Raw genomic sequence first — 16622 nt, 5'->3', positions numbered from 1 at the left:
AGTTACAGAGGAGGTCTAGTGCTAGAATTATTGCTCTCGCTCTAACTTGTGTGTATCTGGCTCTGATACTAACCAGTGCCTACCCAGGGACTGACTAGTATCTCTCCCCAGCCTGTCCCCACACACCCTCTCACCCGCTGACCTGTGAATGGGGCGATCACTCCCACAGTGTTATTGTGTTCTGCCAGTGAATACAATGATTAGTGTTGCTAACTATAGCTGGCAGCACTGATTGTTTTGGGGAAAACCTGACAGGCTGGTTGTAATCAAGTCGGTTAATAGGTTGACTTGTGTAAAACCAGCTAGCCCATACATAGATCGACTATGGCTGGTCTCTGCTTAATTGGTGGAATTTCAATCCATGTCTGGCCCGCTTAACCACTACGCAGTCCCTAAACATCCTTTCACAAACCTTTGTATTTTTCCTTCCCAGATTACTTCATCCTCCTCTCCTATACATAGTGCCCACTGTCATACTCTCCACACTTCTCTCCTGCACATACTGCTCACTGTCATACTCTCCACACTTCTCTCCTGTACATAACGCCCGCTGTCATATCCTACATACTCCTCTCCTGTACATAGTGCCTGCTGTCATACACTTCTCTCCTGTACATAGTGCCCACTGTTGTACCCTCCACACTCCTCTCCTATACATAGTGCCCACCGTCATACCCTCTATACTCCTCTCCTATACATAGTGCCCACTGTCCTACCCTCCCTCCACACTCCTCTCCTGTAATTACTGCTTACTGTCCTACTCTCCACACTTCTCTCTATACATAGTGCCCACCGTTAGTGATGGCCGAACGGTTCGCCCGGCGGTCGTTTCGCGGCGAATTTCCGACTTTCGCCGTCCGCGGGTTCGAACGCCTTTTTCCGTCGTTCGCCCCGGCGGACTTACGTGTTTAATGTATACAAGAACTTTAACCTTTCGTGACACGTTTATCATGTGTTACAGGACAACCAATTGAGACATGACAGCTCATGGACACTTGGACATTCCCCCTAACCTATAAATACACCCGATCCGGTGGCCATTTTACATTCTTTCTTCTGTCACTGTAGGGAAAGGATCCTGTGTGGAGTAGGGACAGAGAAAACGCTAGCTATTTGGTACACAAAAGTTCTTTTCAGGACTGGTATAGGTGTTAGGTCAGCAGCCTGAGTTTCTTTTGTCAGTTTAGATAAAGGGACAGAGCGCTGTATGCTGCTATTTTAGGGACAGCTCAGCCAGATTAGTCTTTCTTCATCATCATCATCATCATCATCATTAGCTGTTACTATCAGGTCCACAAAAGAGCTGTTCCAGCTAATCGTTCCAGCCTACTCTTTTTTGCCAATTTGTATAGGGACAGGCAGGAAGCAGTGTGTCAGGCAGTGAGGATAATTTTAAAGACTTGCTGTTACTATTAGTTCCACAAAGGTTCTTTTCAGGACTGGTATCAGTGGTACGGTAATAGGCTTGTACACGTATAATATTCTTTCTTCCAAATATAGAAAGAATATTATACTTGACTGCTGCCCTTCTGCTGCAGTCTGCTAATCATTCACAACTCACTTGTTCCACAAAAGTTCTTATAAGGACTGGTAACTTGGTCTGTCTAGGGTGCTACGGTACATAGGCTTGGGTGCGGTACAGTCTGCTGTTCTGTAAGGACCGCTATCGGTCCACAATAGATAGGGTTGCCGTGCACTACTGCTGACCGCTGCCCTATACTGCAGCAGTCCTTCATTGGTATAGGGACTGACGCACAGTCTGCTAAACACTAATACACAACCTGCTTGGTCCACAAAAGTTCTTATAAGGACTGGTAACTTGGTATAGGGTGCTACGGTACATAGGCCTGAGTGCGTTACAGTCTGCTGTTCTGTAAGGACCGCTATCGGTCCACAATACATAGGGTTGACGTGCACTACTGCTGACCGCTGCCCTATACTGCAGCAGTCCTTCAGCGGTATAGGGACTGACGCACAGTCTGCTAAACACTAACACACAACCTGCTTGGTCCACAAAAGTTCTTATAAGGACTGGTAACTTGGTATAGGGTGCTACGGTACATAGGCCTGAGTGCGTTACAGTCTGCTGTTCTGTAAGGACCGCTATCGGTCCACAATACATAGGGTTGACGTGCACTACTGCTGACCGCTGCCCTATACTGCAGCAGTCCTTCAGCGGTATAGGGACTGACGCACAGTCTGCTAAACACTAACACACAACCTGCTTGGTCCACAAAAGTTCTTATAAGGACTGGTAACTTGGTATAGGGTGCTACGGTACATAGGCCTGAGTGCAGTACAGTCTGCTGTTCTGTAAGGACTGCTATCGGTCCACAATACATAGGGTTGCCGTGCACTACTGCTGACCGCTGCCCTATACTGCAGCAGTCCTTCAGCGGTATAGGGACTGACGCACAGTCTGCTAAACACTAATACACAACCTGCTTGGTCCACAAAAGTTCTTATAAGGACTGGTAACTTGGTATAGGGTGCTACGGTACATAGGCCTGAGTGCGTTACAGTCTGCTGTTCTGTAAGGACCGCTATCGGTCCACAATACATAGGGTTGCCGTGCACTACTGCTGACCGCTGCCCTATACTGCAGCAGTCCTTCATTGGTATAGGGACTGACGTACAGTCTGCTAATCACTAACACACAACCTGCTTGGTCCACAAAAGTTCTTATAAGGACTGGTAACTTGGTATAGGGTGCTACGGTACATAGGCCTGAGTGCGTTACAGTCTGCTGTTCTGTAAGGACCGCTATCGGTCCACAATACATAGGGTTGCCGTGCACTACTGCTGACCGCTGCCCTATACTGCAGCAGCCCTTCATTGGTATAGGGACTGACGTACAGTCTGCTAATCACTAACACACAACCTGCTTGGTCCACAAAAGTTCTTATAAGGACTGGTAACTTGGTATAGGGTGCTACGGTACATAGGCCTGAGTGCGTTACAGTCTGCTGTTCTGTAAGGACCGCTATCGGTCCACAATACATAGGGTTGCCGTGCACTACTGCTGACCGCTGCCCTATACTGCAGCAGTCCTTCATTGGTATAGGGACTGACGTACAGTCTGCTAATCACTAACACACAACCTGCTTGGTCCACAAAAGTTCTTATAAGGACTGGTAACTTGGTATAGGGTGCTACGGTACATAGGCCTGAGTGCGTTACAGTCTGCTGTTCTGTAAGGACCGCTATCGGTCCACAATACATAGGGTTGCCGTGCACTACTGCTGACCGCTGCCCTATACTGCAGCAGTCCTTCAGCGGTATAGGGACTGACGCACAGTCTGCTAAACACTAACACACAACCTGCTTGGTCCACAAAAGTTCTTATAAGGACTGGTAACTTGGTATAGGGTGCTACGGTACATAGGCCTGAGTGCAGTACAGTCTGCTGTTCTGTAAGGACCGCTATCGGTCCACAATACATAGGGTTGCCGTGCACTACTGCTGACCGCTGCCCTATACTGCAGCAGTCCTTCAGCGGTATAGGGACTGACGCACAGTCTGCTAAACACTAACACACAACCTGCTTGGTCCACAAAAGTTCTTATAAGGACTGGTAACTTGGTATAGGGTGCTACGGTACATAGGCCTGAGTGCGTTACAGTCTGCTGTTCTGTAAGGACCGCTATCGGTCCACAATACATAGGGTTGCCGTGCACTACTGCTGACCGCTGCCCTATACTGCAGCAGTCCTTCAGCGGTATAGGGACTGACGCACAGTCTGCTAAACACTAACACACAACCTGCTTGGTCCACAAAAGTTCTTATAAGGACTGGTAACTTGGTATAGGGTGCTACGGTACATAGGCCTGAGTGCGTTACAGTCTGCTGTTCTGTAAGGACCGCTATCGGTCCACAATACATAGGGTTGCCGTGCACTACTGCTGACCGCTGCCCTATACTGCAGCAGTCCTTCAGCGGTATAGGGACTGACGCACAGTCTGCTAAACACTAACACACAACCTGCTTGGTCCACAAAAGTTCTTATAAGGACTGGTAACTTGGTATAGGGTGCTACGGTACATAGGCCTGAGTGCGTTACAGTCTGCTGTTCTGTAAGGACCGCTATCGGTCCACAATACATAGGGTTGCCGTGCACTACTGCTGACCGCTGCCCTATACTGCAGCAGTCCTTCATTGGTATAGGGACTGACGTACAGTCTGCTAATCACTAACACACAACCTGCTTGGTCCACAAAAGTTCTTATAAGGACTGGTAACTTGGTATAGGGTGCTACGGTACATAGGCCTGAGTGCGTTACAGTCTGCTGTTCTGTAAGGACCGCTATCGGTCCACAATACATAGGGTTGCCGTGCACTACTGCTGACCGCTGCCCTATACTGCAGCAGCCCTTCATTGGTATAGGGACTGACGTACAGTCTGCTAATCACTAACACACAACCTGCTTGGTCCACAAAAGTTCTTATAAGGACTGGTAACTTGGTATAGGGTGCTACGGTACATAGGCCTGAGTGCGTTACAGTCTGCTGTTCTGTAAGGACCGCTATCGGTCCACAATACATAGGGTTGCCGTGCACTACTGCTGACCGCTGCCCTATACTGCAGCAGTCCTTCATTGGTATAGGGACTGACGTACAGTCTGCTAATCACTAACACACAACCTGCTTGGTCCACAAAAGTTCTTATAAGGACTGGTAACTTGGTATAGGGTGCTACGGTACATAGGCCTGAGTGCGTTACAGTCTGCTGTTCTGTAAGGACCGCTATCGGTCCACAATACATAGGGTTGCCGTGCACTACTGCTGACCGCTGCCCTATACTGCAGCAGTCCTTCATTGGTATAGGGACTGACGCACAGTCTGCTAATCACTAACACACAACCTGCTTGGTCCACAAAAGTTCTTATAAGGACTGGTAACTTGGTATAGGGTGCTACGGTACATAGGCCTGAGTGCAGTACAGTCTGCTGTTCTGTAAGGACCGCTATCGGTCCACAATACATAGGGTTGACGTGCACTACTGCTGACCGCTGCCCTATACTGCAGCAGTCCTTCAGCGGTATAGGGACTGACGCACAGTCTGCTAAACACTAACACACAACCTGCTTGGTCCACAAAAGTTCTTATAAGGACTGGTAACTTGGTATAGGGTGCTACGGTACATAGGCCTGAGTGCGTTACAGTCTGCTGTTCTGTAAGGACCGCTATCGGTCCACAATACATAGGGTTGCCGTGCACTACTGCTGACCGCTGCCCTATACTGCAGCAGTCCTTCAGCGGTATAGGGACTGACGCACAGTCTGCTAAACACTAACACACAACCTGCTTGGTCCACAAAAGTTCTTATAAGGACTGGTAACTTGGTATAGGGTGCTACGGTACATAGGCCTGAGTGCGTTACAGTCTGCTGTTCTGTAAGGACCGCTATCGGTCCACAATACATAGGGTTGCCGTGCACTACTGCTGACCGCTGCCCTATACTGCAGCAGTCCTTCAGCGGTATAGGGACTGACGCACAGTCTGCTAAACACTAACACACAACCTGCTTGGTCCACAAAAGTTCTTATAAGGACTGGTAACTTGGTATAGGGTGCTACGGTACATAGGCCTGAGTGCGTTACAGTCTGCTGTTCTGTAAGGACCGCTATCGGTCCACAATACATAGGGTTGCCGTGCACTACTGCTGACCGCTGCCCTATACTGCAGCAGTCCTTCATTGGTATAGGGACTGACGCACAGTCTGCTAATCACTAACACACAACCTGCTTGGTCCACAAAAGTTCTTATAAGGACTGGTAACTTGGTATAGGGTGCTACGGTACATAGGCCTGAGTGCAGTACAGTCTGCTGTTCTGTAAGGACCGCTATCGGTCCACAATACATAGGGTTGACGTGCACTACTGCTGACCGCTGCCCTATACTGCAGCAGTCCTTCAGCGGTATAGGGACTAAGAGTTTTGTCACAGGGTGATTTAAAAAATGACAGGCAGAGGAAGAGGCAGGCCCTTCCGCAGGGGTGGTAGGGGTAGGGCAGGAGCAACAGCCTTGAGCCAAAGTGGGAAGTTGCAGAAGGTGCGTTCAATTACTTTAAAGGACGCACCAGACTTGGTTGAGTGGCTCACTCAGCCTTATTCTTCTGCACCCTCCTCATCCTCTCGATCTGCACCCTCTTCTTCACTCTCTGCTATGTGCACCCCCAAAGACACTACCACCAACAACACCACCACCACCACATACCTTCCGCTTGAGTGCAAATGGGGGCCTTCATGCTCCAGTGTTTTAATAGGGACCCCCGTATAAAAAGCATGAGGGTCAAGGACCAGTACTGGGTGGCAACGTACTTAGATCCCCGGTACAAACACAAAATGGCGGAAATGTTACCGCCGTCGCAGAGGGCTGTCAGAATGCAGCACTTCCAGGCCTTGCTTCGAGAAATGCTGCATTCTGCTTTTGCGTGCGCTGGCAGAGGAGCAATTCCCACTCCCAGAGAAGGATTTGCGGGTACCAATCCAACAGCGCCTGCAAGAAGAGGCCGGTTTGAAGATGTGTTGGTGACTTCGGATATGAGGTCATTCTTTCAGCCGACCCATCGACAGGTGTCATCCGGATCCAGCATCAGGGAACGCCTAGACCGTCAGGTGTCCGACTACATTGGGTTAACGGCCGATGTGGACGCTCTGAGGAGTGATGAACCCCTAGACTACTGGGTGGGCAGGCTTGACCTCTGGCCAGAGCTTGCCCAATTTGCAATCGAACTGTTGGCTTGCCCCTCATCCAGTGTCCTGTCCGAAAGGACGTTCAGCGCAGCAGGGGGGATTGTGACCGATAAGCGTACTCGCCTAGCTCACGACAGTGTTAACTACCTCACATTTCTAAAAATGAATGAGGCATGGATCTCGGAGGAATTCAACACATGTGATCAGTAGACCATGTATATGTCTATAAACAATTTTTGGAATCAAGCACACAGACCTTCTTAATTCATTTGGCTCACTTCCCTGACCCAAAAAAGCACACCGTACTATATGCCCCTACCCTCCTCTTTGAAGAGGTTGAGCGGTGTCATATTTCTACTGGGGCTGCTTATTATGAGGGGTTCCCACCATCCCTGTGCTGTGCTGACTTCCTCCTGGGTGTTCTTATTATGAGGGGCTCCCACCATCCCTGTGCTGTGCTGACTTCCTCCTGGGGGTTCTTATTATGAGGGGCTCCCACCATCCCTGTGCTGTGCTGACTTCCTCCTGGGGGTTCTTATTATGAGGGGATCACACCATCCCTGTGCTGTGCTGACTTCCTCCTGGGGCTGCTTACGGTGCTGCTGTCAGCGCTGTATGTCACGGAGCTGCTGTCAGCGCTGTATGTCACGGAGCTGCTGTCAGCGCTGTATGTCACGGAGCTGCTGTCAGCGCTGTATGTCACGGAGCTGCTGTCAGCGCTGTATGTCACGGAGCTGCTGTCAGCGCTGTATGTCACGGAGCTGCTGTCAGCGCTGTATGTCACGGAGCTGCTGTCAGCGCTGTATGTCACGGTGCTGCTGTCAGCGCTGTATGTCACGGAGCTGCTGTCAGCGCTGTATGTCACGGAGCTGCTGTCAGTGCTGTATGTCACGGAGCTGCTGTCAGCGCTGTATGTCACGGAGCTGCTGTCAGCGCTGTATGTCACGGAGCTGCTGTCAGCGCTGTATGTCACGGTGCTGCTGTCAGCGCTGTATGTCACGGAGCTGCTGTCAGCGCTGTATGTCACGGAGCTGCTGTCAGTGCTGTATGTCACGGAGCTGCTGTCAGCGCTGTATGTCACGGAGCTGCTGTCAGCGCTGTATGTCACGGAGCTGCTGTCAGCGCTGTATGTCACGGTGCTGCTGTCAGCGCTGTATGTCACGGAGCTGCTGTCAGCGCTGTATGTCACGGAGCTGCTGTCAGCGCTGTATGTCACGGAGCTGCTGTCAGCGCTGTATGTCACGGAGCTGCTGTCAGCGCTGTATGTCACGGAGCTGCTGTCAGCGCTGTATGTCACGGTGCTGATGTCAGTGCTCTGTATTACGGTGCTGCTGTCAGTGCTCTGTATCTCCTGCACCCTCTTGTTTGCCTACCCTGGTCCCTGACCTTCCCTCTCCTCCATTGCCTTCATTAGCTCCATAGTCCTGAATTGTCAGAACAATTTCCCAAATAAAAAAAAAATGCTTGTAGTTATCGATCCCAAATTCACCTCATACATGTATTATGCTATTGTCCAGGTGGTGGGACTACGTGCTACCCCCTAATAATTACCCCGTGGCCGCAAATTCGACCTAAAGGTTTGCGAAATTCGCCTCCCATTGAAGTCAATGGAGCCCGCGGCGAACGGTCGTTTTCGCGAACGTTTGTGCCCGTTCGCGTTTCGCGTTCGCGAAACGTCCCGTCGGAAGTTCGTCCATCACTACCCACCGTTATACCCTCCACACTCCTGTACATATTGCTCACTGTCATACCCTCCACACTCTTCTCTTATACATAGTGCACAATGTCACACCCTCTACACTACTCTGCTGTCCATACTGCCCACTGTCATACCCTTCACACTCCTCTCCTGTACATAGTGCCTTCTGCCATACCCTCTGCACTCCTCTCCTGTACATAGTGCCCACTGTTAGACCCTCCACATTCCTCTCCCTCACCTGCACATACTTCCCACTTTTATACCATCCATACTCCTCCCCTATGCCTCTTAACCACAAAAACTGTTCTTTAAAATTATACTGAATATCCTCAATGTTACCAGCTCTAGAATAGGCACTTTTGACAGTTCAACTAAAGGAAATCTCACAGTCCTCATATTTCTTCTGCCCCATTATTAGTACTTATTTAATTTTGTAATTACTATTGTGATGTATAGAGGAACATAGGGGATGTCAGCTACTCTAAATATAGCACTTGTAAAAAAAAAAAGCGTCCCTGAAAATATTTTTCAAATGTTGACAACTCTGCACTTAGGCACTGCCCAAGGGCCACAGGGTCAGTAGGGGGCCCCATGAGAGGCTCCTGTGATATTAAAGTGGTAGTAAACTTTTCTAACATTATTACTTTTTAGAGGCCATGGGGTAGGTTATGCCATAATGTACAAGTATGCCCAGCATATTAGCACATTAGGGTACACTTAAATTGTCAGACTGAGCCCTCCAGTGCTGTGCTGTGATCAGTCCGGCGGGGCCCGGGCACTTCCATCTTCACCCGGTCTTTCTTCTGGGTTCTGTGCCTTCCGTCATTTGCCTTGGCCAGGCTGCGTTGATGTCATTCCCACACATGCTCATGCGTATCCTCTCTCTACCATCCCCCCTTTCTCTCTCATCCTCCCTCCCTTACCCCTCACACCTCTTTCATCCCCTTTCTCTCTCTCTTTCTCTCATCCTCCCTCTCTCTCTTTAATTTGTTACAACAAAAAATTGTTTGCATTTTTATTTATTTATTGTTTATAAAAGGCCCCACCAAAATCCTCAGCACCAGGCCCATGATGTTCTTAATCTGGCCCTGCCCATCGTAACGAAATTACGTCATCATGTTCTGAATGATCGGATTTTTTGACATCTTTGTCCGACCGTGTGTATGCAACAGTTTTGGACAAGATCCGACGGACATAATCTGACGGATTTGGTTGTCGAAATCTCCGACCGTGTTTACAAGGGCTAAGGTTGAGATGCGATCTAAAAAAGGGGGGGGGGGGGTGAACTCCCATTGGGTTATAATAACGATGAGATGATGTTTGAATACCGGAAGCCTCTGTTTAGTCTCTATCTGGTGTGCGAATATGTTGATTTAGTGTTTTTTCTCTGGAGCTTCAAGAGATCATGTACAACTAGTGTCAGGTCAGTAGAAAGTATGAATGAATGTTAATGGTGCGGCTGAGTGAAATTAGGATGTGTCTGATCAGTATTGATTACTAATTAACAAATGTTAAGATAAAATGACCCAGACCTCAGCATTGCGCATGCTCTGAGGAAGCCTGGGTGTCAGGGGAAACTAGTAAGCAAATGAAACAGCATCATGCTGTACGGAAGATGAATAGCGGTATTTGGAAAAACTTTTAGACCCCTTTCACACTGGGGCGTTTTTCATGCATTTTTCTGGCGCTTTAGCGTTAAAAAAAGCGCGTGTAAAGCCCGACAATCACGATAGGTCTTATTTTGGGGGAAACAGGGTATGTACATGCCAGAATGGTGATATCCTGCTGTAGGGTAGTCGGCATCAGAAATGGAAATCTAATTCAACACATTCATCTTTCTTTGGAGACATTTTTTTTAGAGTATTATTGTCTTTTTTTAATACATATATATATATATATATATATATATATATATATTATTCATTAAACCTCACATGGTCATTGTGGGTATTTCTCTAGAGAAAACGAATATCTGTGTAGATGGAATGGATGTTGTGCATGCTGATTTACAGATAAAGCCTTGTACACACGGTCGGAGAATCCGTCGGAATGCGTCTTATCGGACCGTGTTGTCGGATAATCCGACTGTGTGTGGTATGCATCGGACTGATTCTGTCCGAATCTCCGTCCGACCCAATTTTCCAACATGTTGGAAATATTTTCCGACCAACTGGTTTGATCAGACATACTCCGATCATGTGCAGAGAATTTTGATCGGACCAAGTGCCACGCATGCTCAGATCAAATTCCTACATCAAAGCTATTGGCTACTAGTCCCACCGTAACGAAATTACGTCATCACGTTCTGAATGATTGGATTTTTCGACAACTTAGTCCGACCGTGTGTATGCAACAGTTTCGGACAAGATCCGACGGGCAAAATCCGACGGACAAAATCCGACGGATTTGGTTGGCAGAATGTCCGACCGTGTGTACAGGGGCTAAGAGACACCGGTGTCATATTAATCCCTAGTCTTAATTTTAATGGGTTTGCATTTATTGAGGGATATTTAATAGTTCATTTTTTTTGTATATACATGTGTGTGAAAGCGTTAATAAAATCTTGTTATACCCGCTTTGTCCTCGCTGACGAATACTTTTTGGGGATTCTTTCCATAATTTTTTGTTACTGTGTAAATGTGACTGGCAGTGAATGGGGTTAACCACTAGGGGGCGATCAAGGGGTCAAGTGTGTCCTAGGGATGTGTTCTAACTGTGTGGGAACGGGGCTTACTGTGACATGACACTAGGGTGACCACATTTCCAAACTGCCATTCAGGGACACCCCCCCCCCCAAAAAAAAAGATGATTTTTGACATATTTTTTTGCAGATTTTTGGGGCATATCATGAAATCAGTGGGCCTATGTGCAAGATCAAAGGTGGGCCCTAGGCATCAAGAAGAACAATAATATGGCACGCAAAGCGCATCGTGGTGAACAGTGGACATGTCTTAATATGTGCTAAATATTGGTTTAAAGGGGTGTTGTTAAAGAAAGTCTGAGATGACTTATATAGTGCAGAATGTGGTCATGTTAAATAGGGAATTCAGAGTGTATGGAGGTGAGTAATATGTACAGGAGAGGAGTGCGGAGTGTATGGAGGTGAGTAATATGCACAGGAGAGGAGTGCGGAGTGTATGGAGGTGAGTAATATGTACAGGAGGGGAGTGTGGAGTGTATGGAGGTGAGTAATATGCACAGGAGAGGAGTGCGGAGTGTATGGAGGTGAGTAATATGTACAGGAGGGGAGTGTGGAGTGTATGGAGGTGAGTAATATGTACAGGAGAGGAGTGTGGAGTGTATGGAGGTGAGTAATATGCACAGGAGAGGAATGCAGAGTGTATGGAGGTGAGTAATATGTACAGGAGAGGAGTGCAGAGTGTATGGAGGTGAGTAATATGTACAGGAGAGGAGTGTGGAGTGTATGGAGGTGAGTAATATGTACAGGAGAGGAGTGTGGAGTGTATGGAGGTGGGTAATATGTACAGGAGAGGAGTGTGGAGTGTATGGAGGTGAGTAATATGTACAGGAGAGGAGTGCAGAGTGTATGGAGGTGAGTAATATGTACAGGAGAGGAGTGTGGAGTGTATGGAGGTGAGTAATATGTACAGGAGAGGAGTGTGGAGTGTATGGAGGTGGGTAATATGTACAGGAGAGGAATGCGGAGTGTATGGAGGTGAGTAATATGTACAGGAGAGGAGTGCAGAGTGTATGGAGGTGAGTAATATGTACAGGAGAGGAGTGTGGAGTGTATGGAGGTGAGTAATATGTACAGGAGAGGAGTGTGGAGTGTATGGAGGTGGGTAATATGTACAGGAGAGGAGTGTGGAGTGTATGGAGGTGGGTAATATGTACAGGAGAGGAGTGTGGAGTGTATGGAGGTGAGTAATATGTACAGGAGAGGAGTGTGGAGTGTATGGAGGTGAGCAATATGTACAGGAGAGGAGTGCGGAGTGTATGGAGGTGAGTAATATGTACAGAAGAGGAGTGTGGAGTGTATGGAGGTGAGTAATATGTACAGGAGAGGAGTGCGGAGTGTATGGAGGTGGGTAATATGTACAGGAGAGGAGTGCAGAGTGTATGGAGGTGGGTAATATGTACAGGAGAGGAGTGCAGAGTGTATGGAGGTGAGTAATATGTACAGGAGAGGAGTGTGGAGTGTATGGCGTGGGTAATATGTACAGGAGAGGAGTGTGGAGTGCATGGTGGTGGGTAATATGTACTGGAGAGGAGGGCAGAGTGTATGGAGGTGAGTAATATGTACAGGAGAAGAGTGTATGGCAGTGGGTAGTATGTACAGAAGAGGAGTGTGGAGTGTATGGCGGTGGGTAATATGTACAGGAGAGGAGTGCGGAGTGTATGGCACGGGTAATATGTGCAGGAGAGGAGTGTGGAGTGTATGGTGGTGGGTAATATGTACAGGAGAGGAGTGTGGAGTGTATGGGGGTGGGTAATATGTACAGGAGAGGAGTGCCGGGAAAGAGCATTCCTTGGGTCGTGCTGACAGTGAGAGCCGATTGGGGGCTCTCCCTGTCAGAGGGGGGTCTGTGCTGATAATCCGCACATTGATTATCAGCACAGCCCACTCAGATGTGTCAATCACCTGCCAACCAGTGCCCAGCAGTGTCCCAATATTAAAGTCTGCCAGTGTCCACCACAGTGCCCATCAGTGCCCATCACAGTGCCAATCAGTGCCCACCACAGTGCCAATCCCTGCCCACCACAGTGTCAGTGCCCAGCAGTAACACCTATCAGTAATTTATTAGTACCTCGTCATCATCAGCGCTGCCCATCAGTGCCACCTGTCAGTGCCAATTAGTACCGCCTATCAGTGCCCATCACAGCCGCTTGTCAGTGCTCATCAGTGCCAACTATCAGTGCCCATCAGTGGTGCCCATCAGTGCTGCAAATCAGCGCCACCTATCAGTGCCTATCAATTCTACATATCAGTGCCTCCTCATCAGTGCCCATCAGTGCCACTTTATCAGTGCCAACTCATCAGTGCCCATCATTGCCGTCTCATCAGTGCCCGTCTGTGAAGGGAAAAACTAATTTTTATGACAGAAACTAAGAAAAACTGTTTTGTTTTTTCAAAAATGTCGGTCTTTTTGTTACTTTGTTTAGCAAAAAATAAAAAACCCAGAGGTGATCAAATACCAACAAAAGAAAGTTATATTTGTGGGAAGAAAGTGATAAAAATGTCATGTGGGTACAGTGTTACATGACCGCGCAATTGTCATTCAAAGTGTGATAGCGCTGAAAGATGAAAATTGTCCTGGGCAGGAAGGGGGCAAAAGTGCCCGGGGTTAGAAGTGGTTAAACTGGCTTCTCTGTATGGAGCTTCTGACAGGATCCCTGTATCCCCGGAACCATAAGTCGTAGAAGCCCCAAACTTTGATTAATGGTTGGGTTTTTTTTTGGCAAATGGGCCTATCTTAAGGTAAGGGGCCTGGAGCTGCAGCTCCAATAGCCTCATGTTAATCCGGCCCCGATGAAAGTCAGTCACACACCTTTAACCACTAGAGATCCGTGCTATAGCCGAATGACGGCTACAGCGCGGACCTGCTTTGCCGGGACGATGTCTACTGACGTCGTCCCATGCACGTGCGGCCTGTGATCAGCGAGTCTATGAGACTCGCCTGATCACGGATCGGAGCAAGGGGTCGATCCCGACCCCTTCCCACGTGATCAGCTGTCAGCCAATGACAGCTGATCATGTGACACAACAGAGGCTATTTTTCCTCCTCGCGCTGAAAAAAAAAAGTCGATCACCGGCGGCTGTGATCGGGACATCAGTCCCGATCATGGCTAGCTTATCAGTGCCCACCTGCCCCCTGCCAGTGCCACCTAAATAGTAAAAAAAGCCCCCATCAATGCCATCCATCAGTGCCCATAGTGCCACCCATCAGTGCCACCCATCAGTGCCCACAGTGCCACCCATCAGTACCCACAGTGCCACCTATCAGTGCCACCTATCAGAGCCCACAATCTGCCTCAACAACAGTGCTGCACCCCAGTGCCACATATCCGTGCCCATCAGTGTCATCTACCAGTGCCCATCAGTGCCCAGCAGTGCCACCTATCAGAGCCACTTACCAGTGCCACCTATCAGTGCCCATCAGTCTCATCTATCAGTGGTACCTATCAGTGCCCCTTAGTGCCACCCATCCATGCCACCCATCAGTGCCATCTTATCTGTGCCCATCAGTACTGCCTTATCTGTGCCTATTAGTGCCACCTTAACTGTGTCTATCAGTGCCCACCAGTGCAGCCTATCGGTGCCCACCAGTGCCGCCTCATCATCACATTTCAATGAAGGAGAAAAATTACCTGTTTGAAACATTTTATAACAAACTATGAAACATGATTTTTTTTTTTTTTTTGCATCTTTTTTTGTTTGTTTAGCAAAAAATAAAACTCCGAGCTGTAACTAAATACCACCAAAAGAAAGCTCTATTTGTGGGAAAAAATGATAAAAATTTCATTTGGGTACAGTGTTGTATGCCCGCGCAATTGTCATTCAAAGTGCATCAGCGCTGAAAGCTGAAAATTGGTCTGGGCAGGAGGGGGGTTTAAGTGCCCAGTAAGCAAGTGGTTAAATAATTATTATTCTGAATACAAGAAAAAGAAAAACTTGTGTTATGACTGAATGATCTGAACCATGTGTCTGATGCCGCGTACACACGGAACGAGTCCGTCGGACAAGTCGATCGTGTGTGGGGCTCCATCAGACCTTTGCATGCCAAAAATCCGGCGGACTTTAGAAATAGAACATGTTTTAAATTTTTCCACCGGAACTCCGCCGGACCGAGAAATCCATTCGTGTGTATGCTAGTCTGACGGACAAAAACCGACGCGAGGGCAGCTATTGGCTACTGGCTATGAACTTCCTTATTCTAGTCCGGTCGTACGTCATCACGTTCGAATCCGTCGGACTTTGGTGTGATTGTGTGTGGCCAAGTCCGTTCATTCGGAAAGTCCGTTGGAACTCCACCGAAAGTCTGTTGGAAAGACCGTCAGACCTAGTCCATCGAAAAGTCCGGTCGTGTGTACGCAACATTAGAATGAACATCTTTATGGCTCAAAGCTTTATGGCAGTTTTGTACCATAAAGATGTAATTTTTCTGACGCAAGACAGTTTAAAAAAAAAATGTGGGCTTCAATATTACAATAAGAATTACTGGCTATAAAACTTTGGTGGCCCCTTACCTGTTCCTATGCAGAAAGCGGCCAGGAGAAGAGCGCTTGCTTGTGCTGCCATTGTGAGCTGGAGGAGCCGTGTGATGGATTTTAGCTACGCCTTTGCTCCTTTGTTTTCTGCCTATCCCCAAAACAGAAATGAAACTATTAGCATGGATTCAATACATGCCAGCACACAACATTGGGGTGTAAAGATAACTGGCTCAGAAGCTGGCCGCGTGTAGATACATGCTTCGGTCTTCCCAGAGAAGAATTCCACAGTCAGGTTTTGTACAAAATATCTGCAGATCCGAAGCAGAAGCTGATTTATGACATGAAATGTATGAACCTGAAAACAATGTGCACCCATAGACATGACATGGGATGAAAAAAACAAAGGGGGGGGGGGGCGAACGTTCGTCCGATTTTTCTCGATGTTTCACAGCGAATCGGAACAGATAAAAGAAAATTTGTACAAACATTCTTAATAATATTCTCGTAACACATTTTTTGTTTATTGTTTCTGATCATTTGCAGTCTTTCTTTTCTGATTTTTCTGGAACAAAAACGGTACACATTAAAACGAAAATCGTTCATTCTGTTCCCGTATGAGAAGTTTTTTGGAGTTTGTCCCTTCTGGAGTTTTCGTAAGAAAATTCATAATAATCAGCTGTTAAAAGTTGTGTACACACTATACGAAAATCGAACAGAAGTCTTTGGACGAAAATGCTCATAGTGTGTATGAGCCTTTTACTCCGTCTCTTTCTTTCTCTTTCCCCCTTTTCTCTTTCTCTTTTTCTCTTTTTCCATTTTCTCTTTTTTCCTCTTTTCTTTTTTTTTCTTTCTCTTTACCCCATTCTCTTTCCCCATTTTATCTTTCTCCTTTTCCCCCATTTCTCGTTCCCCTTTTCTCTTTCCCCATTTTATCTTTCTCTTCCCCCATTTTATCTTTCTCTTTTTTTCCCCCTTTTCTCTTCCCCCCTTTTTCTTTTTCTCTTTACCCATTTTATCGCCCCCCCTTTTCTCTTTCCCCATTTTATCATTCTTTC

General features: G+C 47.6%; 1 protein-coding gene across 1 annotated transcript in view; it reads right to left on the bottom strand.

Annotated features, from left to right (window-relative positions):
• The window catches only part of LOC143995822 (ly6/PLAUR domain-containing protein 2-like), a 44316-nt gene extending 28547 nt beyond the window's left edge, over window positions 1-15769 (bottom strand). Inside the window, exon 1 of the mRNA XM_077490534.1 lies at window positions 15604-15769. Within this exon, the coding sequence (XP_077346660.1) occupies window positions 15604-15655 (52 nt within the window). The 5' untranslated portion in view covers window positions 15656-15769. The remainder of the gene's footprint in view (window positions 1-15603) is intronic.
• Between the last annotated feature and the right edge of the window lie 853 nt (window positions 15770-16622).

Source organism: Lithobates pipiens, unplaced genomic scaffold (genome assembly GCF_037356315.1).
Source record: "Lithobates pipiens isolate NorthernLeopardFrog02 unplaced genomic scaffold, aLitPip1_a1.2 Scaffold_19, whole genome shotgun sequence".
NCBI classification, from domain to species: Eukaryota; Metazoa; Chordata; class Amphibia; order Anura; family Ranidae; genus Lithobates; species Lithobates pipiens.
Note: the sequence above shows the minus strand (reverse complement) of the source record. Positions and strands in the feature narration are given on the sequence as shown.